The following is a 27,294-nucleotide window of genomic DNA, read 5'->3' on the forward strand; positions in this document are numbered from 1 at the left end:
ACCACCAGACACACACACTCACCAGACACACACACTCACCAGACACACACACACTCACCAGACACACACACACTCACCAGACACACACACTCACCAGACACACACACTCACCAGACACACACACTCACCAGACACACACACTCACCAGACACACACACTCACCAGACACACACACTCACCAGACACACACACACACACACACTCACCAGACACACACACTCACCAGAGAGAGACACACTCACCAGAGAGAGACACACTCACCAGAGAGAGACACACTCACCAGAGAGAGACACACTCACCAGAGAGAGACACACTCACCAGAGAGAGACACACTCACCAGAGAGACACACTCACCAGAGAGACACACTCACCAGAGAGACACACAAGGACACAAAATAAGACTCGCTTCATTTGTCTAAAATGTGAGACATGAAAAACAGATACAGATATGCTAACCAGCAACTAATTTGAGAAATATTTGCTGACAGAGGTTCATTTTATAAAGATATGTTTCAGGCACACAATTCTCAACAAAAGTTAGTCTCGACTTCCTACACTGAAAGCCATCTAGATGGGCAAACATCCAGGTACACATAATGGTGTTTGGTGCTCTCCCCGTCATCCTGATAGTGTCATTTTGTAGGAATGGCCCTCCAACTTTTAAAAATGTGCTAATAATTACATCTACTTGAATTGTCTAGTAGGTGTGCCACAGTGTGTTGTGGATGACTAAGGATAGAGCGTGGAAGAGTTTTAATGCATTAGTCATGCTAACTATTTGCCAGACTTGACAAAACGGCTATACTGGTTATGTTTTAAAAACTATTATGAAGAAATACTGAATGACTTATTTAACCCCTGTTAACTTTGCTGATGGGTGGATTAGATTACGTCTGTGTCAAAGCAGGGGCATGATTTGGACAAAAGTGTATTCATTTACAAATGTGAAGTGGTTCAAGTTAAGAAATGTAGGACTTTGCTGCTACTCATTGTGATGCTGCCCTCTGCACTAAGCAGTAAAGTGGATCTAGACAGGCACTAGTTTCTATAGTGGACTATGCAGCTTTTCTGTAGGCAGAAGTATTCTGTGCATTAAACAGATAAGCAGTAAGAAGTTTGATGATGTTTTCAGCAATACACTGTCTTATGGCTATGTAAAGGGCATAGATGCTCATTTCCTGCCTATATTTTTTTATGTTGGGGCGAGGGCAGAGGCTTAATGGTGCCACACTTGCTTTTTTAGCTGTTTGCCTTGTCTTCTTATTCGCAAGAGACTTGGGAGACAGCAATGTAAATAAGTTTGCATTTGCAAGCATTGTGCCAAGCATACAATGCATCAGTAAAATGTGTTACGACTGCTCTGTTTTAGAGGAATTTTAGTGGATTACCAATATATCCCACTTTCAACACAGACAAATTGCAACTTAAAAATCAGAATAATATGGAATTGTCCAATAAACTGTCTAATCATGTACTCTCCTAAACAACAAGGAGAGTAGATACCAAGGAAGTACAGTTATGCAGAAACAAAAATGCAGCACTGCAATGTAGAGATGAAAGCTGCTGTACCTAGTAGTTATTGAAAAAAATGCATACACAAAACGGCATGGTGACTTGTTTGGTTATATATACCTGTGAACAAATCTAAAACAGTGCACAAACCAGCAACAAAAAGCTTCAGACCACGAAGAACCTCCAAAACCAGATAGTACCTTAACGCAATTTTATTATTTAAATGCACAATAAAACAGCAGCGTTTTCGCTACTCTAACAAGGTAGCTTCTTCAGAGGAAGTAAAAGGCAGCGCTAATAGCACGCTCTTTTTAAAAGTTGGTGCTAACAACATAATTACATCACTTCCTGGAGAAGTTTTTTAACAAGAATTTTTTAAACAATATAAACCAAAAAGACTTACGCTATGAAGTGTATAGGTTTAACTGAAACAGAGGATATAAGAGTTTTGAATTTTATGCAATGGAAAAAATGATCAATAGCCACAATGTTTCTGTATTGAACATTGACAAAAAACATACTTTTAAGTCGCAAGTCAATTACAAAGAAAGACTAAAAAACTATGTACAATACAGGACTTAAATTAGTGTCTGAAAAAGTGTATGCAGTTTAAGACCACTATTTGCACTCAATGGTGAAAAGACAAGTCGATTGCAAGCTCTCATCACTTCTACTAGTAAAAAAGAATAAAAATTGAAAGTAACATAAAACACCAATGTGAGATGGAGTAAAATACAACTTAAAATAAATTAGGTAAAGTAGTGTTAGCATTAAATATCACACAAAAACTTCATCTCAAATAAGATTTGTACTTTAAAATAGGTGCAATATTACAGCTTTCATTAAGACCTGGTATGTTGAAAGCATCCAATTTCAATTGCCACATTAGCTCACGTGTTTCCAGTAAAATCGAGGTAGGGCCACCCCTAATAGATGTGGGCAAATTATCTATGCCCATAAAAAGAAACGCATGGCCTGGGTGATTAACTGTGTGCTTAGCCAGAGCATTTTCACACTTATTCTTTTTAATGGCATAACAATGCTGATAGATGCGTTCCTTGAACCTTCTGTCGGTCTTGCAGACGTAGAAGGCGGGACAGCATGTGCAAAAGGCCACATAAATGATCGATTTTGTGTCACAGTTTATTCTATGGTGGATGCAGTATTTTCTATCCAAGATACAAAATGAACTACCTATCTTTATGTAATTACACCAATTGCACAACCCACATGCAAAAGATCCCATAGTCCTGTTATAGAATACTGCTGTTGGGCCACTTTGAAGTAAGTCCTTAATGTTCCTACCTCTCTTAAAAACTGTACGGGGTTTTGCACCCAATTTACCAGATAGCATGGAGTTAGTAGAAATGAAGTACCAGTTCTTGGTCAGAATTCCTTGAATAACATTAGAATTAAGATTAAATATCGTAATAAAACTACATGGGTACTCTTCTAGTAAGGGTTCAACAGTAGAGGTAGAAGGAGCCGCTATGAGAGAATTAACTGTGATAACCGGTGCCGCAGTTGTGACATGATCAGCTGCGGGAAACCCTGTAAGAAGTGGTTTATAAAAAACATTAATTCTCTTAGTTTCTACTTCATTCATCAAGTCATCCACTAAGGTCTGGGGATAGCCACGATTAAGAAAAAGCTCCTTTAAATATGTACCTTCAAGTAAGAAATCATGCATCTCACTACACATTCTCACTGCCCTCACCAGTTGTCCTTTCACTATAGCTCTTTTTTGTTTGAATGGGTGTGAGCTCGTAAAATGTAGGAAAGAATTAATGTATGTATCCTTCCTAAAAATGACAGATTTAAACTTGCGGGTTGATGGCACTCTTGACAGTCTAACATCAAGGTAATCAATCACATCAGTGTCAAAGTGGTGAGTAAATTTCAAAAATGTTGTCGTTGAGTTCAAATAATCAACGAATGAATGTGCTAATGTAGAGTCACCTTTGAAAAGTATAAAGTATAAAGACATCATCCAGGAAGTGATGTAATTATGTTGTTAGCACCAACTTTTAAAAAGAGCGTGCTATTAGCGCTGCCTTTTACTTCCTCTGAAGAAGCTACCTTGTTAGAGTAGCGAAAACGCTGCTGTTTTATTGTGCATTTAAATAATAAAATTGCGTTTAAGGTACTATCTGGTTTTGGAGGTTCTTCGTGGTCTGAAGCTTGTCGTCGCTGGTTATATATACCTACAATATTAAAGATTTCTTTCCAAAAATAAGAGAATCTAAACACACACCTGCAATTTCTAAAAGTTTATGCAATCACAAATAAAGGGGAAAAAGTGAAATCAACTTCCTATAATAAACTATCAGATACAAAAGCCTAAGGTAGCTGCCACCTTGTCCCTTCAGGATTAAGACTCCAGGAATGCTAAGCTTTTTTTTTTTTTTTTTTTTTTTTAAAGCCCTCAACTGCTGCCTCTCCCACTCAGCCTGCTCATTCATATTTTCTATAATCCCCCCAAATCATTTCACACTCTGGATTTTTAAATTTGGCCCATCACACATGCATAAGCTACCTCTTGATTACTACCCACTTTGGTGTCATAAGCAGAGAGACACCAGAGTCCTTCATGCCCCAATTCACATCAGAGACAAACATCAAAAAGAACTCTACCCAGCAACAGTTCTCATGGATATCACTTGTCAGTTTTCCCTCTTAAAGCTCACCTTCTCCCCCATTTGTTGCCCCCAACTCCTTTAGTGCCTTCTACCCACATCAGCACTTATCGACAAAGATTACTTCCTCTTCCTACTCTATTTTTTAAAGAAATCTGAAGCCTGGGGCGGAGTTAAAGGCTTTCCAAAATCCAATTAATGCACATCCACCAACTGTTCCTTACCCACCACCTTGATCATCTACTCACAGAAGTGGTGCTATAAGGTGGACAGGACTTCCGCATTACAAAACCAGCAGCCTATTCTGCTCCAGAAACTTCAATGAAACAGGACTTTGGCACTTAATTTTTTTTTTGACCAGTTAAGCTAGGCTTATCAAACTAATTCCTTGGGTCAAGTTTTGTTTTACCTTTGTAAACTGACATCACCAGTTCCTGATCCCAGTCTTCCTGGGCAACTTCCCCCCACTACCCCACCCCATACAGAAACACACACATATGGTGTGTCCCTCATACCACCTCAGTCGGATTACATCGCACCTCGTGCTTTCTCAGATTCTTTCTCTGCCCTAATGAAAATTTACATAACACAATTAAGGATTCTTTACAGATCCACAACAGTCCTTTATTTCTGCCACTTCTAAGCTAAACCACACATAAGCACATCTAAAAGATATAGCAGTGTTGCAAAAACAAAAAAATATTCCATACGGAGATCACAGGTAAACACCTTCAATGAACCCAATACAGAGTGTTCCTATTTTATAGTAGCACAGCTAAAACTTCTGCAATATAACACTTAAATACTCAATACTAGTGCATTAGTCCTGCAATGCATCTCAGTACTTCCGTCAGGTGTACTAAAAACATCGGCTACAACTAAATACTAATGAAAAAGAAAAGAATCAAACCGCTTACTCTTTTGAAGTCATTCATGTTTGTTGCCTGAACTGGTGTTCCAATAAAAGTAAAGTAACTGATTCTTGTGGTTTCCTCGTTTCCTTGGTTAGACTTAACAAACATCTAATAAAAAAATGAAAGAAAAAAATGCACATTAAGCATCGGTTCTACTGTAATCTGAATACCTGTTGCATACAACACAGTAAATGTTACAGTACACCCATCATGCTGGGAAATAACCAGGTATTTGAAACAAAAAGTCAAAACACAGCCCAGGGTGTTCCATTCACCCAAGAGACAAGATGCTGCATTAGCATTAGTTAACAGTAGGCTGCAGAATACCTCAAATACCAATGTCAAAGTACGCAACTTCCTCAACTATTAAGAAAACGGGGTTTTGAAGTGATACCAGCAATGTGTTCTGTTCTCAGTTAACTGCTTCTTTTATTACATATCTTAAATGTGACCATAAAACTCAAAACTATACCCTACTTGCTAGCTCCCTGACTAAAAATAAAAGTCCTGGCTGTGGAAGACTGAAGTGTGCTACTTCTTTACCTACCTTGGGGGGGGGGGGGGCGCAGCTCTAACTCAGCACAAGGGCGACACCTGCCAAGCCCTATCATTGTGCTGAACAGAATACAGTGTGCAGAGACACAGAAAATGACCATGGCAGAGTTTGAAAGAACTTATAAGGGGGAGGGGGCTTGCCAGGATCAGCAAGCTGGGTGCTCCATACCACCTGAAATATTGGGGAATGGAAGGCAAATCAGGATTCCCAGAGAGAAATGAATGGGCTTGTAGGGTTTTTAACTAGCCCTAGAATGTCAGTTTCCTAGAACAAATTGTCCAGTTAGGTGCTGGCAGCAGAGCCATCTAGCACAGTCCTGAAGTGTTAAGGGGGAAATTCAACCTCATCCATGTAAAGATACCCACCAGGGAAATATCTGCTTTAGGATGGGGGGGGGGCACCCAGAAAGGGTCATCATCCAGTCTTAAAAGCCAAAACACTTGGGCTCAGAAGGTCAGCAAGGTAAGAAATGAGCTTAGAGCAGCAAGACAGCTAGCAGGGCTAAACAGATGGCCCTTAGGAGGTGATGAAAAAAGAAAACACTGAAACACTAGCGACCTCAAAATCTTATCCAACTCGCTGAATAATACTGATATGACACGGAGTACCTTAATGTGACCTAAAGTTCTAGCTACACAGTGCACCAAACTATGCCAAGATTAAGACTCTGAACTTCAGAAAATAAGTTGCACAAGTAATCCATGACACTAGCCATCGAAAAAATGGAAAGACATAACAGTGATGGTGTGGTAAAGGCGGTACATGACAGCAGATGTGAAATGAAACAAATTCACAGTGATATCCCAAAATGAAGCAACACAAGAGGGCTACACTGGTTGATTTTTTTTTAATTCCCTTGCTGGCCACTTTCAGCCCTGTGAGACAGTCTTGCTAGTTACTATATTGTTCACCACCACCAGCAATCCAACCACTAGTAGGAGAAACCAAGTCTGTCATTACTTTGAAGACCACCTGGCAGCCATTAAGGAGATGGTGCTAGCATGAAAGCAACTTGAAGCCAAAGGCCTGTGGTGAACAAGACCATCAAGAACAGAGGAAGCAAGCAGACTTGACAAGCTAGTGCCAGTAGACAGAACCACCCAAAGGCATAAAGAACACAAACTGTCAGACAACTACCATGGGAAAGGGAAACAAACCACTGATTCATCTAATTAGCCAGTACATAAATATGAGGGGAACCCTAAAGAAGGTTGCACTACTCCAATGCATGAAAGGCTCATTTACCCCAGTTTCTGCCCCTGTAAAAATGAACAGTTTAGGGGAACAAAACTACCACATTCTCAGAAAAGGTAGCCCACCCAAGAAAGAAATGGAAAAGATAAACTTCCAAGCCCAAAGCACTAACACCTTTAGAAAGAATCCTTCCTTCTTTTTGGTTCTGCGTATCAGCTTGTGGACAAACTCCTGGAGCATCAGGCCAAAGACCAAAAGGTTTAAAAGCAGACAAAATAAAAATCCTGATAAACAAGCAGTCCATGTTCCCAGAAGGAAAGGGATCTCCACTCAGGGATGGAAAGTACTTCTCTGAAAAGTAAGGGAGGCAGAGTTAGCAATGTCCTAGTGGAAAAATGGATCCAATGATAACACACAGGGTTAGAGTTTCCCAATGGGCTTGGGGTCCCTGTTTCAGGACCCCAGCCAGAAGCAAAGGTGGTCAACTGTCATCCCTGTAAAGCAGAACATCCCTGGCTAACTACAGGAAGTATTCTCAGAATTTCAGAAGGACTGGACACAAAATCAATGTCAGACTTGGGCACCAAGGAAAGTACTCTGCAACAATCAGACTTTATAATGAGAAGTAAAATGACGGAGATGCCAGAAGCCCCATCTCCTTCCTTCAAGCCCATAAAGGGAGAACATGATCACCACAAACCCTTTCCTAATTTGGTAACCCAGCAGGGAAAAAGCAATTCCCCAAATGAAGGAAGGTCTGCTCTATGGGTGGAATGCTCGACCTGGGAAAACCACTCCCAACATAGTGTATGGCAATTCCCCTCAAGAAAGCTATATGGGCAGCTCGGAGTGACTAACCATATGTTTTCATCCACAAGAATTTACACTGCTGAGGGAGCAAAGCCCAACAGCAAGTATGCAGTAAACAAGCTCCCTATACAGAGTACTGCCATGAGCATTACTGCCCCAAAAAGCAGTACTCTGGACCACATATCAAACCAAAGCAGCCAAGAACCCAATCCTTAGGTGAAATATCAAAGTGGAGAGTTACCCCCAACATCAGTACAATCTGCTACACAAAAGGAAACATTCGCACATACATTCCAAAGTAGCAGCGATAATATCTTAATTGTAACACCAATATGTATAAGATGGCGTTCTCTCAGAATGCACACGGAAGATGCATGTCCCCGCGTTTGAAAAACAGCTTAAAGTTTCTTTCATCAAGACTCTGCTAATTTTATTTACCTACACAACCTGTAATGGTGCCCAAGGGTGTTATTTGTTTGAAAACATCTGGTGGCAAATTATTTAATTTACTAGTTCTAGATATGCCACTCCCATCTCAAAGAAGAAAACTACAAAACTATGACTCCCCCCCCCCCCTCGCTCTCAACATCGAGTAGTAAAAGTACAGCTGTTTCAAACACCCTCTTACATGTCTTAATTACACTTACCAAGCCACTGTTATTCTGTTTTCAATGCAGCTTCGAGATGGCACACAGTACAAAACTAATCAGAAAACTACAATTCATAAAATGCCAGCATAGCTGTACCACAAAAACAGACATCTGCCATATTAGCCAGTACTACTACTACTCTATTTCAGCATTACAATAGGAAAAAAAAAAGGTTTACAAAACTGTAAATATGAATTATGGCACAGTTGAAATTATATTTAAATAAACCTACGTACTCACCATAAAGTGTTAAGACATCACTCATCTTCATTAATTAGAACAGAGTCCCTAGGAACACACCTGAGTGGAGCTGGCCAAGAGAACATCTCCATCACAGAAACACCAAAATCAGATCTTGCCTTTGTAATGACAGTTTGAGGTGTCTGCCAAAGGAATTTAGATCTGTCTCGGTATCTGCTGTACAAATACTGTTGATATTGGCATTGTTTAAGAAACACACCATATAATACATCAATATTTTTATATTGCACAGTCACAACCATTTTGACAGGTGTTCTTCGATACAAGGTCGTCCCTTTATGCAACACAAGATGAAGAGCAGATAAATTCCTGAATTTCTCAGGTTTGCTAACATAAAATCTTAAGATCCTATGTACGTCCATGCAGTGCAGAAGGTACTCAGTTTGGCTCATATTGGGGGGGGGGGGGGGGGTGTCCTATTTCCTTGAGAGGAATGAACTGAACTGGCAGATCCATTTGGATTCAGTACACTGGCCTGGACTAAATGACAGCATGTCTTTAGCCAGTATTTTAAAACTGAAAGCCCTGAATAGATAGCATTATTTATAGTAGCTCATTTTTAATCAGAATTTCATATGTATGTAAATATAAAGTCTGAAACTCAAAATGTCTCAGAGTGATTTCAAGTTGGGGAGGAATAACTTCAGAGACAAAGGGTAGAATACGTCTTGTTATATAGTTAAAGAGGCTATAATAATGTGTTTTGCACTAGTACACGTTTTCCTGAAGGGCATGAAGTCTGAAACTCAATATTGTCGGTCATTATAGGTTCATAGGTTCATACTAGGCTATCTGCCAGAGGGCATTTACAAGCCTAGCCCATAGTTTTGTGGCTTACGCCACCCCTTTAGTATGGGGAACTTACATAACGGCTTCAAGTTAGAGAAGTCACAGCAAGGAAAAAATTAAAAATATTGCTGTTATAACCATAGAAAGTTAGTAGAAAAATATGTCTTGTGCCACGTCAGAAACTTCATATGTATGATGTTGTTAGTCTTTCGGCTTTTCCCAGTTAGGGGTCGCCACAGCAGAACTCCGGTCCGCTAATGATTGGCAGTAGATTTCCACAAATGCCGAGGTGCCAGCTCGACGTCCAACCTTCAACGAAAGCATGCCCATTTACACGTCGATCGCCCACCCAACCTTGGGGAGGACATGCAGACTCCACACAGAAGGCACTCCCCGCACTCCAGCAGAGAATCGAACGGGAGAACCTCTTGCTGTGAAGCAAGAATGCTACCGCTGCATTATACACATTTTTTGTGCTTTTTAAAATACTTCATAGTTTATAATGTCAGGGTTCATGTTTTACTATTCATGCACATTTACATGTTTCACTTTTTCTTAAAGTATGTTTTTAAATCCCATCTTTTAATGTGCAAGTAAGACACTGTGCTTTTAAATACGAGTCAGGAAGTGATGTCTTGCTTTAAAAGTATTTAACCAGGCACTCATTTTTTTGTAATTGTCTGATGAAGTTCCGTGTAAATGTTTTTTGGAACAAAAGCGCTTACTTGCAGTTTGAAAAATAAATCCAGCACCTGTTTGTGAAGGCTTAAACTTTTTTGTGTACTTCTTGGTTTCGTTTGGTTTTATGGATTTAGAATTTGAGTTGCTGGCTCCATTGGATTGGGTAGAACATTAAAGAGTTTTATCGATGGAGACGGAAGTAAAAAGGGTATGTTATACCCACTGGTAATAATTCTTTGCACCAAAGTGCTATTTGTTATACTTAACCAGGCTGTTTAATTGCAGGGAGTCAACACCAGAATGTCTCCAGAGGAAGACAATTGGGCCTTCTTTCAGGAGCACTGACAGGGCCTGCCAAAAAAAGCCTCTCTGTACCTTGCATTCTGCGGGCCTCCTCTGCCACAAGATCATTTCCCCCTCTGCCTCTGGGGGAAACCAGTTCCATGTGCTTCTTCGAATGCACCTTGAGATTTTCTGAACTACATTTTGCGGTCTCCCCATCGATTCCTTGAAATAGAATGTTGGAGGAGGGGTGGGTCAAAAAAAGGTACTCCAACAGCAGACAAGGTCTTTCCATCTTTTTCACACCTGGAGAGAGAGTTTCCATGGGTCCAACAAGTGAAAATCCATCAAACGGAGCGTTGACGAAAGAAGACTTAAAAGGCTCAGCAAAAATCACAGGTGCATCCAGCCATGTCTCCTGATGGATATGTCTGACCCACCACCCATGAGGCACCTTCTGCTGCATTGGAGAGGAACTTCATTGACAAGGTCGCAACTGACTGCAAGGTAGTCAACTAAAGGACCACAGATGCTTGGGCCCCTTCAGCGTTGGTCCTTGCTAACGAGTTGGAAAGTTTGTTAATTAGTCACTTTGCAGTCTCGTGGAGTGGGCTAGATAATTCAGCAAACATATGGCAAAAGTCACCCTAGTGTGCATTCACTTCCCACAGCCGTCCACCTAGACTCCGTAGTAAAGGGGTGGACAGATGAACTGGAGGTGCCATAATTTTACCTAGTCTCTTAGGGATGGGTTCGGTAGAGTCAGGTTCCTTCCAAGCCTTTCGACAAATTAAACCCATCAGCTCACTGGCAGGCGGAGCTACCCAGGAAGATAGGCCAAGTCTTGAAAACTTCCAGGTATACAGACTCTTCAGGACATGGGTTACGGCTAGATCAGCCACATTTTGCTTTAGGACTTGGAGGATGTCTCCAAAGGAGAAGTCATCAGGTGGCGATTTGGGAGACTCTCGTCCTCAAAGTCTGTACCCGGGGGGGAACAACTGCTGGGGTGAGTCCATGTGTTTCCTCTTACACCACCTCTTCCAACGGACTTCCTCGGTGAAATGGTCCGGGAAGTATCGGATGAGGTAAGAATCCCAAACTGGGTAGACTGGAAGCTCTGGGCCAATTGTCCCAGTGGTGTACAGTAGAGAAGATCATGTGGCAAAGTCAGTTGGGTGGTCAAGGGTGGAACAGAGGGAAGGACTCGCCTAATCTGTGAGCACAGAGAAGACTCTCTTCACCACCTCAAAGGCTGAACTCCTCGGAGAGGAGGAGACCAACAGAGCAGCGAGAGGGAGTCCCTAGTCTGCCAACTCCACCCTCCCCGCAGGCTGTCTGCTCGAGGAGGAAACCGGAGCAGAAATATCAAATGTCAAAGCTCCAAGAGAGCAAGAAGGCTCACAGAACCTCAGAGTCGACTGGACCCCCTCGAATTCGGTACAGAAGCCTTGGCTCAGAGAGCCATCTGGATCTGAAAAGGTATGAGCCGACAAACTCAGTCATTGTCGGATCCAAAGAAACCAGCCTCTTCATATCCAACACAAACAGGACCTGAGCACTTGGATCCAATAACAAATCTGATCCCACATGTCAAGCCAGAGGAGGAGCAGACCCTGGTGGAAGTCAATGGCTTGGAACTATAAGGATACCCTTCTGAAGTTGTTCTGTGACCAGTTCCCTCACCCATCCTTGCTACATCTGCCTCAGAGAGACTTTTAGAAGAGCAGGAGGACACAATAGAAGACCTAGAGCGACTCTCCAGAAAGGGATAGGGGACCCTAGATGATGCTGGATCAAATGATGGCAAGCAAACAATCAGAGGAAAAGGTTTTGGATGAGAGGACTTTGGATTCAAAATAGTCGCTCTCAGGATTTGTGGATACCTTTTTTGTCGGATCTGAAGATTTACGAGATATTGGCAAAGTCAGATCAGACCTAGGCACTTATCTCTTCGGCTCCGAGGAAGATGGAGCTTCAGCCAACCTGGACCTTTTTGTATGGTCCCTTGGCTTAGATGAAGTTGAAGGTTGGACCCCAGAGATGGCTTGGGAGAAAGTTGAGGCAACATCCCTTTCAAAATGAACTTTTCCATGAGGGCCCTAGGACTGAAGGCTTCACGGATGTTACAATGCTTGTCCAGGTGTTCAGACCCCAATCAGTACACACGAGGAACGCCGGCCTGAAAAGGGCATCTTGTGTCTGCATTTACTGCGCTTTTAAATCTTCTCAGAGATTTTTCTGTAGAGAGATACCTGTGAAACGAAGAAGTAAATTCAAGGTTACAGAAGCACCATCAATAACACAGACACAAGTTTTTTTTTTTTTTTTTTTTTTTTTTTTTTTAAGAGATTAAGAGAGGGTAGGGGAAAAAAGTACCAAAAGCAGTATCTAAAAAAAAGAGAGAGAAATCATTGCTACAGTAGCAGGAAGAATATCACAAAAGACACAACATGCAAATTAAGTTTTTCAAACAGACTTATCACGCACAAGATGACACTCGAGAGCAGTCAGCAACCACATCTGAAAGTGAAGAGCAACAAATGAGATCTGAGGGGAATGGGGACCACAGCATTATGGATAGGGAAGAGCTCTTGAGTTTGTAGGCTTCCACGAGCTGAAACATCAGTCGGATCAGATTCCCACACACTAAGGATGAATGAAAATTGACATCAGATCCATAAATTTCCACAAAAAACTGTGTATACACTAACAAAACATGTACACTGACAAGTCACTCTTGTCAATAGGCAGGCTAGCTGTTCATGGCACAAGGGTTGGGGACTGGTACAATGATTAAGGTGTTTACTTCACAGACACAAGGTACAGGGTTTCTCAGTGGTATATGCCAATAAAAAGGCCTCAGTTTGGCATATACAGCTATAAGTTGTCTGAAAACTCAAAAGACTAACAGTGGAAGGTATGTGGAATTTTGATGTGTACAAAAAATGTCATGGAAATAGCATGGGATCCATCTGTACTACTATACAGAACTATAGCTATATTATTAGGACAATGTCCTGGCAGAACTAACCAAGGGGGAAAGGGGAAAACTGACACTATCAGAAGGGTTTTCTATCTGGGAAAGAACACTGCATTTAGTGATATACATCACCCTAGCACAAAACTAGCAGATCAAGTTCTGTTGAATTGTAAACCTGTCTAGAACAAATGATAACAGCTGGAAAAATCCAAACCATAAAGTGGAAAACCAGCCCCCACCAAACAATTGTTTACCAAGTGATAACACGTAGCATAACACTTAGACTGCTATCATGCTTAAGTCAGATACGCCCATCCAATTGCAAAATGGGTGGAATGGATGTCAGTAACCAGCTGCATAGATTGGTGACCAAAAGATGAAGAAATGGTACAAAAACCCAATTCTTCAGTCATCATAGTCTGGAAATCCTATCTGGCTCAGTTAATTTCCAAGGGAATATGTTCAACATCAAAGAGATCATTCTACCACCATCCTTTTGCCTTCTCAGTGCCACCAAACACAATATCCCTATGGTATGCAGAAATCCAAGCACATCGCTCAACTACAAAGGCCCCAAAGTTACCCAACCCTAATTCAGTCAACTATCCCAAAACATTAGACTTGTACTCAGCCTAGGCTGCTCTGAAGTGATCTGAATTTCACTTAAGAAAAATCCAATCCAGTTGACTTTCCATTTCTTCATAAAACCAGTGGCTCTAGAAATGTACACACTAGAGACCTAAATCTACAAAAATGAAAACAAATCTTAACATATTTCCGGTCTACAGAATAAGTTACCAATAGAAGTCAATGTAGTGCTTGAACTACTTTTAAGTTTAAGAGTGGAAGAGTAGATATATATATATATATATATATATATATATATATATATCAGTGTTAATATACAGTCTTGCTTGATTTGGGAGGTAAGCACTATCGTTTGAAAAGAAAGGCACAAACTTAAGTAGGTCTTCAGTAAGTGCAACTCAGCACCAATGCAAATCTTTTTATTTTAGGCAGAGATTTCCGGCTAAATTACTACTAAACTACAGCCAACCGGGGCCAGCCTTAGATAAACTTGTGTCCGAAGTAAAAAGGCACAGTACAACAATCTTCTATGGACACCTATAAGCAGAGCTGGTTTTAGACTAGGTTTGGTTTACAGAGGCGATTACTAAGCCCATGTCAAAATGCACTTATACAGCCTTGGTGTGTGGGGACCTCCATCCCAAAGACTTCTTAAAGTCTAGGTATTCTGTGATGCATCTGTGTGTATATGTGTGAGCGCGCGTGTGTCTGTTTTAATGACAACATGGTCCCTACTTTCATCCAGGCAACCCCAACCGAACCATCAAGGCACAAGGGCTGGAGGTTGGAATAATGATTAAGGCTGTTTACCTCACAGACACAAGGTACAGGGTTTAATTCTCACCTCTGAAAAGGAAGTTGGCTAGGCTTAAAATGGTCCCACAAGGGCAGCTAACCTAGTACATGCCTATAAACTGTGTATGACTCAGATGTCAGATTGTGATAAAACAGGTTGTCCGTGCAATGCATTTCATCTTTGTTCCAAATAGTCACCACATATTAAAATATTGCACATTACTTCACATAATTACATTAATGCTGCAAATCCAAAAATAAGGAAATAGCAGCAGGCAGCTAGCCATTTCCCTTCAAATTAAAGAGCCAAAGCAATTATGCCTAGTCTGTCCTTCCATACAAGGCGTCTAGTCAAGTCATCCATCTTACTTCTCAGAAATGCACACTAGTTCGGCAACATCATATAGTAACAGATTTAAAATAAGCAAATGACAATGTCAGTTACTTTCATTCAGCCAATTCCCAACCATCCACCCAGCAGTTATAGCCAGGACATCTAATGGCTATGTATTATTATTTCACCTCCGCAGTCCACACAAACAAGTTACCACACATTAAAGTATCTCAATCCAAGTTACTCCACATAATTCACAAAGCCAGAGAAATATTGCCCTAAATATCTGGTTGATCACTGCCAGCAACACTGAAAAAAATACAACACTCATCTCACTCAAACTGCCACACAAATCACAAAGCCAGAAATATTGCGAAAAACATCTAGCTTATCACTGCCAGCAATGTCAAAATAGTAAAATGCATCACATCACTACGCCACTCCTCTCATATCAACTGTCCCTGCAAAGCCAGAAATAGTCAAAAAGTATCTGGTTGAGCACTGCCAACGTTATTTAAAAATAACAACAACACGCCATTCCTCAAACTCTTTCTGCAGAACATACAGAGTTTTAAGAAAAAAAAGAAAACAACTTCCTTCACATGTGCTTTCGAACATACATTTGAATGCTGCCAAGATCTTAACTTTCATTACCCTGCAATATTTAAACTCAACAGGAGTTACATGAAGTCAAGTGTAGTACAGCCCCTGGATTACCAGATAATCTTGCAGGCACATTTTCTCTATTTTGTAGAGCTTCATTTTATTTATTTTTTAAAGCATTGAAATATTCCTCTAAAACATAAACAGGGAAAGAGTGCTGTTGCATGCATGTCGCAATAGGAAATTGTCTAGTTCACCTATGTGTAAGGCTGTCAATGAAATAAACCAACATATAAATAATCCAACAAATTGCTATATGGTTTAATCTGCCAAGGTTTCACATTAGTGTACCAGCAGGAATACAAATAGGGCAAGTACACAAAGGAGAATCAGAAGAATAGGAAACACTATTACTACCCACAGGCAAAGTTGCCTTTTGTGCTGGCACTTTTAAACAGAACTGCATTACGAACAACATGAGAAATCAGACATGTTAGCATCCATCCTCCTCCTATGAGGCAATGAATAAATCAATGTACATCTGCGCATGTATTTAGAAAAATACATACATTACACGTTCTTTCATTTATCGTTATAAAAAAGGAACTGACAGCATACATGGAAAAATAAAGTTTTGCCCTATAATGAAGTAAACTAGTGAGCCCAAGTTCAGCACCGAGCTGCAGTAACTTCCAAGGACATGATAGCAAGTTTGGGTGTATTTTCTATATATCATTTTGCTGTTGGACTAAAATTTTGGAAATAAATCTCAGATGGGACTTCCACATAAACGTTTATACATATGCATAAAATGCAGATGTTCACTGACCTTCCATTGTCACAGTCAGACTTTCTGCATTACACTTTGTTTCCACAGGGGGCAAATAGGAGCTCTGTTCAGGTTCGACAAAGCAGCACAAATTCAAACTATATCTATACATTTCACCAGATAATGGGATTATTTCAGCTGTAATATGCCATAGCTCAAATGCCCTGGTCTGAATTAAATAAACTGGTTGGGTCAAATGTGGCAAGGAGCTGCAATTAAATCCCCAAGGGCAAAACAGCAGTCTTAATGTGCATTTTGTACCTGAACTTCTATTACTGTCTAAAAATTTTATAATGACATCTCAAAGGCCGATTGACATCTGGCCTTCTATACACAGAAACCAAAAGTAACATCAGTCTTATTCCAACATCTTATTACAATGCCCCCCCCCCAAAAAAAAAAATGTTTTATGAACTTTCAAAGAGGGATTAACATATGGCCTTTTATTCACGAATATTAAATACAAGTTTTCTTGGTTTTTCACTGTCACAGTCTAATACTCTGTACTGCATTCTGTTTCTAGTGGGTGTGACTTCTGCTCAGGAGGCACAATACAATATTGATGAAGGTCTTCAATACATCTTGCGGAAAAAAAACATTAACATTTCACTAGATAAACTAGTTTCTCTCTTAGCTGCAACATACCTTGGTTCAAGTACTTATGGTCTGAAGCAGCTAAAGTAGCAGGGTCAAAGTCAGTGTTGAGTTGCACTGAAATCTCCAAAAGCAAAACAGTAGTGTTATATGTATTTTGTAGCTTAATTTCAGTTTTTTTCTTACCCTACAAGTTTTCCATACAAGTCCCAGAGGGTGACCAATATATGGCCTTTCACAAAAAGGTACCAATTAAAATAGTTCACAGACTTTCACTGTCCCAAGTCTAACAATTTGCATTACATTCGATTTCCACTGGGTGGGGTATGTGCTCAAGCTAAGATACATGTACAGAGCACTGCTGAAGAAAATAGCTTTACTGAGCACCATTAAGTCAGAAGTAAAAATCATATATACTTCTCTTGAATAGGTAATTTATTTTGCTCCCACCCACAAATTAGATTGCTATGCAGTATTACACATTAAACAAGAATATAAACATTTTCATACATAGGATCACAAACTGCTTTCTATGGCAGAGGGTCATGATTATTACTCATAGGAAGTTGCTAGAATATTATTGCAAACAAATTCAGAGATAGTTTCATATTGCTAGGTACAACCAGTAATCCTATAAAGCCATTTGGGTGCTGTTTTAACCATTCAGTGCATAATCAATGTGAATAGCTTACATTTCAATGCTGTAAAACTCAGTATACATCTGACTTGCATCATTTAATGCATTCTTACATCATTTTAAATGTTACTGAAAAATACACTTGTATTACTTATTTTACATGGCATAGAGGTGCTAGAAAGAAATGTGCAAGTAATAAAGCTTTATTTGGCTTCCATCGTGTGACCTTGTCATTTCCAATTACAGTCCTTGTGAGACCTCATTTCAGCTACTGGCCATAGTTACGTTAGGGCCGTCAGCAGCCACCTACATTCAGGTGTCATATGTATATACTTACATAGACGGTCCAACCAACAATGCATGAAATTAGTAGTTACTGTAAATATGTAAATATATATATATATATATATATATATATATATATATATATATATATATTACATACATACATACACACACACATATACATACACACACACACACACTTTACATTTTTGCTCAGTTTACAATGTTATTACTCATTATATATGTTAGTTTGTCTTAGAAAGACTTTCTTCATGTTTCTATCCTTTTGAAATCTTCCTCCCTGACACTTTCACTGAAAATGTGCATCTCCCAGTCGAATATTCCCATCTAAAAAATGTAAATTATCTTAATGAAGTTAGTACCATAAAAGCAACTACGAACTGTGAGAAGCTTCTAAATACAATAAGCATTAGTTAGGAAAACCTTTAGAAGCTATTTGCCTTTGTCTTCAACAAGGGCAATCACTGACAGACTTCTGTGAAGAAGTCACATAATGACAACTACATCATAAAATGAATACTAATCAAAGATTTAATTATTAATGCTGACAAGGGAGCAATGAAAATCAAATTTTCTTACAAAAGAAAGCAAAAGGGGGATTCCAAGCTGTGACCGACACAAAAGGCAACCAAGTTTCCAAGAGACATGACCTACTGATTATGTAAAATGATCTGTGCTAATGTACACTACCATGAGAGACCAGATTTACTTCACAAAAGGGGAATAATGTTATTTAAAAAAGGTCAGAATCCAATGCCTCATGTGGCTAAAAGGCCCTATACGCAGACTTATTGCCTACAGTACTAACCTGAATTTATACTCAAGATTGTTTGGGTTTGAGAAGGCAGTAAGATTGAAATTCTTTAATGGTTATATCCCCCTTGTATTGCTGCCATGGTTACTGCTTATTTTTCTGGGCTTTATCAACTAATATAACCTACGTGCAAGAAATACTGCCTTACAGTGTTGTCAATTCACAACAAAACTTGATTAAATTACAAAACTGTACAAAACAAAACTTGAACAATAAATCACTTTCATATTATTTTAATAAAACATGTAAACAGAGGAAAAGTGCAGCCCATCAGTAATAACATTTTCTTACAACTATATTTAGTCAGCCGAAACATTTCTCCTCCCAAATCTTAATCATTCCAGCAGGTACAGGTCCCGCATAACTAAAAATAAAGCAGTCACAAAATTATGCAAGTTTCTGATAGTAACAACACATACCGTTACACTATTAACATTCTGAAATTTTACATATCGAAGCTGAATGATACTGTCTTCTTTAATATCATCTGATGTCAGGTCAAAATCTTGGGTAGGTTTACTTGCTTCTGCTTCGTCAAAGTCAAACGATCGAGGTAAATTGGTAAAAATTTTTATGTACTTTGGACCTTGGCCTATAAAAAAAGAGGATATTTTGTAAATGAAATATCCAAATCAGTGACACATCCCAAGAAAATTCATCTGCATAATATACTCACCGAAACAAGAAATCTGAGATACTAACAACACAAGTAGGCAGCTTCAGTAGGTACAAATTGCTTGTTCAGCCTGTTGTGTCTCCCCCTCCATTACTACCAAGTCCCACTAGTGAGAAGCAGTCCCTTACTGCACACAAGTGAAAGTAGTACATTTACCATAATCACGTACATGTAGGATTAGGATCTTCTTCCACTACTTTCAAGGACTCATGGTTGCCAGGATTCTACCATCTTCACTCCTAAAACCTCTCAGTTAACTTGCAAAAGGAGAGCCCAAGAAGGGAAAAGTCCAAGGAAGTAGACAACAAAATCTAAAAATAAGCTCCAACTAAAGACAGAATAGGCAGTGGGAAGGAAGGAGACCTCGCACAGGAAGATGGACATAACATAATAATAGTAATAGCTTTTGCATGAGATAGGATTGTTGCACCTTCTTCTACCTTTAGGACACAGTCCCAAGCAAAAACAGCTGAGTGATTGTTAAAGACTGCCTGTAAGTCAGCATCTTCAAGACAGACCAGAGAGAGAGAGAGAGAGAGAGAGAGAGAGAGAGAGAGAGAGAGAGAGAGATCTGATCTATGAACATCTCACACAGGGAAGAGGCAGAAATCAATACCCCCCCCCACACACAAAAAAAAGCTGCCTTGTGTAATGTGAGGTACTAGTATCTCAACTGATGAGGGACCTACACAACAAGTAAAGAAAAATGGCTTCAAGTTCAAGAAAAGGAAAGTCCAAGGTGATGACAGAAATTCTCAAGAACAGAAAGGAATCCCAGAGTTGCACAGTGGAATAATCAAAACTGTGGTGGACAAAGAACAATTCAGTAGCCTGGCCACAATGGTTGGCACCCAATTGAACAGTACTGGTATAATGTCAGGGAAAATCTGCTAAAGTAGCAATGAAAGACCAAGTCCATTATTTTAATCCACAATCCACTATCTGACTGAACTAGTGCTCACCTGTGCATATACAACCAAAAAGTTAAATCTCTTTAATACCAAACGGAAGGAATAACAAAGACACACAACCTTAATATTTCCCAATGAAGTTCTTGTTCACCAAAGCTCAATGCCCAAAGAACCAAGCCAATAACCAAGAAAAAAATAAAGGAATGGGGACAGCACCCAAAACATCAGTCTTTGAACTGACAGGACTATCACCTACATCCCCTAGAAAGGCAGAAAAACACAGTGCAAGCGTAACCAAAAGATAAACGCAGAACAGTTCTGTTTATAGGTTCATAGATTAATAGATGAATACTAGGCTAACGACCCTGAAGGGTAGCCTAGCCAATAATCCAAGGTCAGAATCAAACTCTGTATCTTGGGTCTATGAGGTAAATACTAACCATCATGACAAACCCACCCCCTAATGGTGTGCTGGTGAGACTGTTATAAAATTTCCTGAACTAGATCACTTATTCAATAGGGGATGGCTAGCTAATGACTACAGATTCACAGTTACTAGATATGCAGTCCAGAAAACTATTAAGAAGCCCATCCCCAAATCCAAATTGCTCAAAAGCACTGTCTGGTTAAGGGACTTGCTCAATGTCACTCAGTTGGTAAATGAAGGTGGAAAGTTCAAACCCTGCAGTCTTGCCACAGGAAGCAACTCATTAAAATGTTAAGAGCTTTAGTCCTTTGCAATAACTGCCAGAGTAACATATTATAAAAGAAAGGCCAAACTCCCTGGGTGCCTGGATAGAAGGGACCCAAGAGGTGGCCAGCAGCTGTCATACCTAAAATCTTTAGTCAAGTAAATCACAGAACCACAGCTATGCCACAGACAATTGTGTTCGGCACAGAATACATTTTGTTTTGTTTGGCTTTCTCTATTAAGTCAATTAAAGGACAAGAACATGCTTTCTGGATATTTATAAAAAAAATAGTCATAAAACACAGATATGCCTAATCGAAGGGAGATAAGGGTCAACTGAGTTCCTAGAATTTCAGGAAGACCTCCAGATAGAAGCAGAGGACAAACCTTCCTCAAAAGATTTAAATTAGTCACCAACCAAGAGTCTAGGATGGTAACAAGGGAGAGAACTCTATAGGCAGTACATGGTGAAAAAGCCTGAGTTGTAGTACACGCTAAAACAAAAGGAAGCTATCCCAGGCATAACCTGCTGAAACACAGACTATGACCACAGGCAGAGACCAATTAAATAACTACGCAAGAGAAAAATGGGGAGGCACTGCTGACAATTACTCTTGTGACATACTTCCTAAACAGAGAGAGTTACCAAGGATAAGTCTACAGCCACCACTACCATCAGATATTCTCCAGTATAACCCAAGAATGGAAAATACTAGAGAGAAATCTGTATCAAGGCCTCTGAAAAGTAGTTGGCTAAAATAAAGGCATACAGCATTTAATAGAAGGAAATACACTATCTCTGAAATAGCACTATCTCTGAAATAGCAGTCATCCTTCCCAGAGGCTGAAAGAGATGAGACTAAAAATATGATGACAAGGGCTTGGAACAGTATGCAAGGACAGGATTCAGGAAAAAATAACTTGCGCTGTGAAAGACCTGTTCTTGTACAGTTTTAGTCGAATCTAGAAAAGAAGCGACTTAACAAAAATAGAATAATTAGTAGGGCATATAAAATATTGCACAATAAACAGAGGAATCAATTAGATGAACTTAGAAGAGATTGGGAAGAGACTGGATAAACAATGCATACATAAACAATGTGAGGACATATGTAAAGCTCCCAAATATGCAACAAAGTCTAGAAAACTTTGCATTTTTTTCTTTAAGTGTTTTTACATACCCCAATCAGACTTCAAATAATTTTTCCTCAGGTAGATGGCAAATGTTGGAGATGTGATAGTGAAGTAAGTGTTAGCTAGGAACAAACGTTTTCGGGAGTGTAATGAGTCGACATACTTTAAAAAATGTCTAAACAGTACTCTGCCTAGACATGCAAGACCTTGTTAGGTTTGCTTCTGAGGGCTGCCAAAAAATTACTACAAAACAGAAATCTATGTCTAAACCAACTGTTACTGAAGTAGTGAATGTTGTAAATGACCTAAAAGAAATGGAAGTGGGATCTTTTGAAAAGGGTAGGAATAAATTCCATAGAAAAATGGAAATTGTGTGACCATACATGCATAACTAGAGTTTGGGATTGAGAGTTAAGGGAAGGCAGGAATTGAGCAATTTACATAATTGCTGGATGATAATTAAAAAGGATATATGTGATGTAGAAGGTTTGTAACTGAACAGGTTAACGTGTTGTCTTTTATACAAATGCATGTCTGCTTATGCCTTAAGTGATAATTCACTAAAGGTATTACAAAAAAAATAAAGTACAGTTGTGTACACTTACCATAAATGTAGATGTTAGAGTGTATTCACTGTTGCAGTCATTACATTTGGGTAATCCTGCTGGTAGGTCGCCCTCAGTCGGCCTGAATTCCAAAGTCTTGGGTCCTGCGTCGGTCGCTGTCGCCCCTTCCCTGATGTCAGGGAAAAAGATGCAGCCGACGCCATTTTCTTCAGTTTTTCTTGCCCCAGATGTCAGGTGCCCCCAAAAGGGTAGGCTAGAGATGTATATAAAACATACATGCAACAAAATAAACTTTACCTTCATCTACAAGCAAATACACCACATAGGTTGTATAGATCAAAGAAGTAAAGTTAAGTTCCAGCAGAAATAAGGGGGATGGCAGGTGGGTAACCTGGACTGCAACAGTGAATACACTCGAACACCTACATTTATGGTAACTGTACACAACTGTACAATGTTCTTAGTGTTTCACTGTTGCAGTCATTACATTTGGGTAGAGTCCCAAAGCTATGGTTGGGGGGCTGGAGCTAAACAACATTAGGAGCGGCTAAGAGGCCCTGCAGAACTGCAGTGGCAAAGCCCACTCTGGATTTAGAGTAAAGTGGCAGATTGTAATGCTTTGTAAAGGTGTGCACTGAACTCCAGGTAGCACCCTCTAAAATGTCTTTGGTTGGTACTCCCCTGAGAAAGGCTGCAGAGGTGGCTGCAGCTCTGGTTGAATGTGGCCTAATGCCCTTAGGCACTGGTTTGCCATGCTCAGAGTAGCAGAAACGAATGCAGTGACCTATCCACTTTTCCTTGTGATCTGGCAGCATATGCCACTAGTAATTGTTCCGCTTTCTGAAAACTTTCGTTTTGTCCAAATAGAATCCAAGTTGTCTGTGTACGTCCAAAGAATGCAGAATTTTCTCCCCCTTGTTCTGTGGATTTAGATAAAAAGTTGGCAAATGAATAGTTTTGTTAAGGGCCACACTGGACACCAACTTAGGCATGAATGTAGGGTTTGTCATCAGAGAGACCCTGTCTGGATGAAAAATGATAAAAGGTTCCACAGCCTTGAGAGCCTGTAGCTCTGACACTCGTCTTGCAGAAGTTATTGCTAGGAGCAGAGCTGTTTTCCAAGATAAAAACTTTATATCCGCAGTTGCAGCTGGATCAAAAGGAGGTAGGGTGAGTTTTTCCAAGACATAATTGAGGTCCCATGCAGGCACTGGCGATCTAGTGGAGGTCTTAAATTTTTGGCTCCTCTGAGGTACTGCCTTAAAGGATGAGAAAAGAGTGGTGGCTCTGTATTGTAATGAGCCAAAATGGCAGAGGCATGAATTTTAATTGATGAAAAAGATGGGCCTTTGTCCAGCATCTCAGTTAAGCATTGCAAAATCTGAGGAATATTTGGTAAAGTTGTGTCAGTTCCTTGAGCTTGGTTCCAAGCACAAAATCTCTTCCATTTTCCTAGTACTAGGCCTTCTGGCTTCAAAAATGACATCCATCACAGCTTTACTGAGAGGTGTGCTTTGTATGGCTACATTATCTGCCATGCTGCCAGGTTTAAAGTCCTGAACTGGCTGTGCAGAATCGGATTGTTTTGTTGGGACAGTAGGTGAGGTATTTATAAGGTCCAGGCTGGGCATTGAGACAAGTTCCTTAAGATCGGATACCAGTACTGGCAGGGCCAGTCTGGGGCAATCAAAATCATTTTTGGTTTCTCCTGTCTCACCTTTAGGAGTACCTTTGGGAGGAAAGGCATATACTGATAGGTTTTTCCAGTTGAAAGATAAGGCGTCCACCTTCCATGCTGGTCTGTGATAAGTCCTTGTGCAGAATCTTTTTGGTTGAAAGTTGTGAGGGGAGGAAAATAGATCTATGTCCGGGCGTCCTCATTTCTTTGTTATCATGTTGAAGACTTGTGGATCCAGGTGCCACTCGTGGGGATCCATGAGGTTTCTGCTTAGTTCGTCTGCCAGAGTATTGTTCTTGCCTGGCAGGAATTGCGCCTGCAGATGAACTTGGTAAGACAATGCTGTGTCCCATAAAGCCATGGCTAGTCCGCAAAGGAGGTAAGAATGAGTGCCCCCCTGCTTGTTTATGTACCATATGACCGTGGTATTGTCTGTCTTTATCAGTAGCTGTCACGGATGAATTAGGTCCTTGAAGGCTGTCAGGACATTTTGAACAGTTAGCATCTCTTTTTGACTGATATGAAGATGCATTTGATTTGTGGACCAGGTGCCCTGAACGCCTCTTCCTGCCATGTGAGCCCCCAGGCATAATCTGATGCATCCGTTGTTAGGTTCTGCCTGGCTGGGGGTAGTGAGAATGGCTGTCCCGTGTAGCCTTTGCCCACCATCGAAACTCCTGTTGCAGGCAGGGAATGAGAGTAATCATTGTTTCCAGGCAGTGGCAATGTTGTGTTCAGACACTTTTTAGGTACCACTGAAGTCTCCTCATATGCAGTCTTGCATATGGAATTAGTAGGATGCAGGATGCCATGAAGCCCAAAGCCTGCAGAATTTTTCTTGCAGATAACTGGGCCTTTGTTACCATTTCCTTGAAATAGGTAGTCAAGTTGCCTTTGTCTGGCGTGAGATAAGCCATCTGGGCAGTTGTATTTAAGCTTGCACCCAGGAATATTATCTCTTGAGAGGGTACTAGTTTTGATTTATTTTCGTTGACTGTGTACCCTAGGCATGTTAAACGTCTTTTCACAAACGCCAGATGCTGTAGTAGAATGTCCTTGTTCTCTGCTTGAATGAGGCAGTCGTCCAAGTAAAGATATATTTGTATTCCTCTGTCTGCAGAAGCAATTACTGGTGCCAGGCACTTTGTGAAGACCCTGGGCACAGTAGATAAAGCCAAAGGGCAGTGCAGAGAACTGGTAATGCTTTGAACCAGCCTTGAATCTGAGGTATCTTCTGCATGATTGTCTGATTGGGACATGCAGGTATGCCTCTTTTAGGTCTAAAGTGACGAGCCAAGCCTTTCTACCCAGCATGGGCAGAAGCTGCTGTAAGGTTAACATCTTGAATTTTGTTATATCCAGGAAAGTGTTTAGAATAGATAGGAGTAAAATCCTTGTCCCTGCTCTTGCTGTGGCACTTGTTGAATAGCCCCCATGTCCATGAGGGATGAGACTTGTTTTTGAGCCTCTGCCCATTGATTTTTTGGCAGGTTTGGCCAAACGTTTGCCCTTGGCAGGGTATGGAAGTGAAACTTGTAGCCTTGTGACACTATGTCTAGCACCCATTTGTCCTCTGTTATAATGTGCCATTTTTGAGAATAAAGTGCTATTTTTCCCCCTAAGGGGGCTGCCAGTAGTAAGTGTTTGTTGCAGGCAGGGGGAAGTCATTGGGACCGTTTCCTGTATGGTTGTGATTTGTCTTCTCCACTTTTGGAGGTAGAAGCACCCCATTGTTTAGACCTGTACGAACCTTGTGGCTGGGATCTGCCTCTACGGCGTCTGGATCTGCCCCTTTGAGGTCCGACACTGGAAAGGACCAGTTCAGTGTCTGCTAAACCTAGGTGGCTGTACTTGTAAAAAAATCTTTGACCGTTTGCATAGATTTAGCTTTGTCCTCCATTTTCTTGAACACCTCTTCTGCCTTAACCCCAAACAAGGTATCATGCTGTAATGGTGCATCTAATAATTTAGCTTTGACATGATCAGGCAGATTTTGTTCCTTTAACCAAGCATGCCTCCTAATAGAATACGTAGCGGCCCTGCAGGAGGCCTCCAGAGAATCAAAACCACATTGCACAGTGCGCTTTCCAACTTGTTCAGCTGCATGCAATAAATCCTGCATTTCTTTATCTGCACATTCAGAATTTACCAACATTTTCTGTTTAAGCAGTGTCATGACATATAGCTGATATTTGAGCATATGAAACTGGCAGTTTAAGGCCCTTATAGCCAAGGTAGCAGATGTGTAAATCTTTTTTCCCCATCTATCCAGTGCCCTAGAATCTCTGTCAGAGGGGGTAGGGTTTTTTGCATTGGAAGCGTTAACCCCTTTGGGACCCTGAGAAATAGTTTCTGGGTTTGCAGCAGGGTTTTTGAAAAGGAATCTATTAGAGGCAGGAACCCTGTAGTATCTGTCAGGCTTAACAGGAGCTGGAGGTAAGGAGTCAGGGGTCAGACCAGACTCTGAAAACACATCATCTACAATGTCTAACACAGGTGGAATAGCTAGAGGCCTGTGTTGAGGTAATAGAAGGAGATCCCTGTGCCTCTTAGATTCTGAAAAATCTTGGCTCTCCCAGTGGAAATGATCCCTCATGGTATGCAAGGTTTCCCCAAAGGAATAGTCCTCAGGAGGAGAAGCTGAAGAATAAATTCTTCAGCATCAGAATCCTCATGGGGGGAAGAGAGTATTGCTGATCGGAAGAGGAATCAGAGGAAATGGAAACCTGATCTGAAGATTCATAGTCTGTCTCTTGCCTAGGCCTCTTATATCAGGAGGGGGATGGGAACCCCTGATCAAGGTAATTGGTCTTCAGCCATTTTGAGCCTCTGTTTTTTCGGCATGGAGGCCTGTCCATGTGGCTGGTGAA

At 40.5% G+C, this 27,294-nt stretch overlaps 1 protein-coding gene across 1 annotated transcript in view; it reads right to left on the bottom strand.

The window, feature by feature from the left end:
- Positions 1-5,065: 5,065 nt before the first annotated feature.
- Positions 5,066-27,294, bottom strand: part of TXNL1 (thioredoxin like 1) — a gene marked incomplete at its 3' end in the record, with an annotated part of 151,903 nt that continues 129,674 nt past the window's right edge. The window contains 2 exon segments of the mRNA XM_044074919.1: positions 5,066-5,170; positions 19,188-19,360. Of these exon segments, the coding sequence (XP_043930854.1) occupies positions 5,066-5,170; positions 19,188-19,360 (278 nt within the window).

The sequence above is a fragment of the Protopterus annectens genome, chromosome 1.part1, assembly GCF_019279795.1.
Source record: "Protopterus annectens isolate FY-2018-M chromosome 1.part1, PAN1.0, whole genome shotgun sequence".
Classification (NCBI taxonomy): Eukaryota; Metazoa; Chordata; order Ceratodontiformes; family Protopteridae; genus Protopterus; species Protopterus annectens.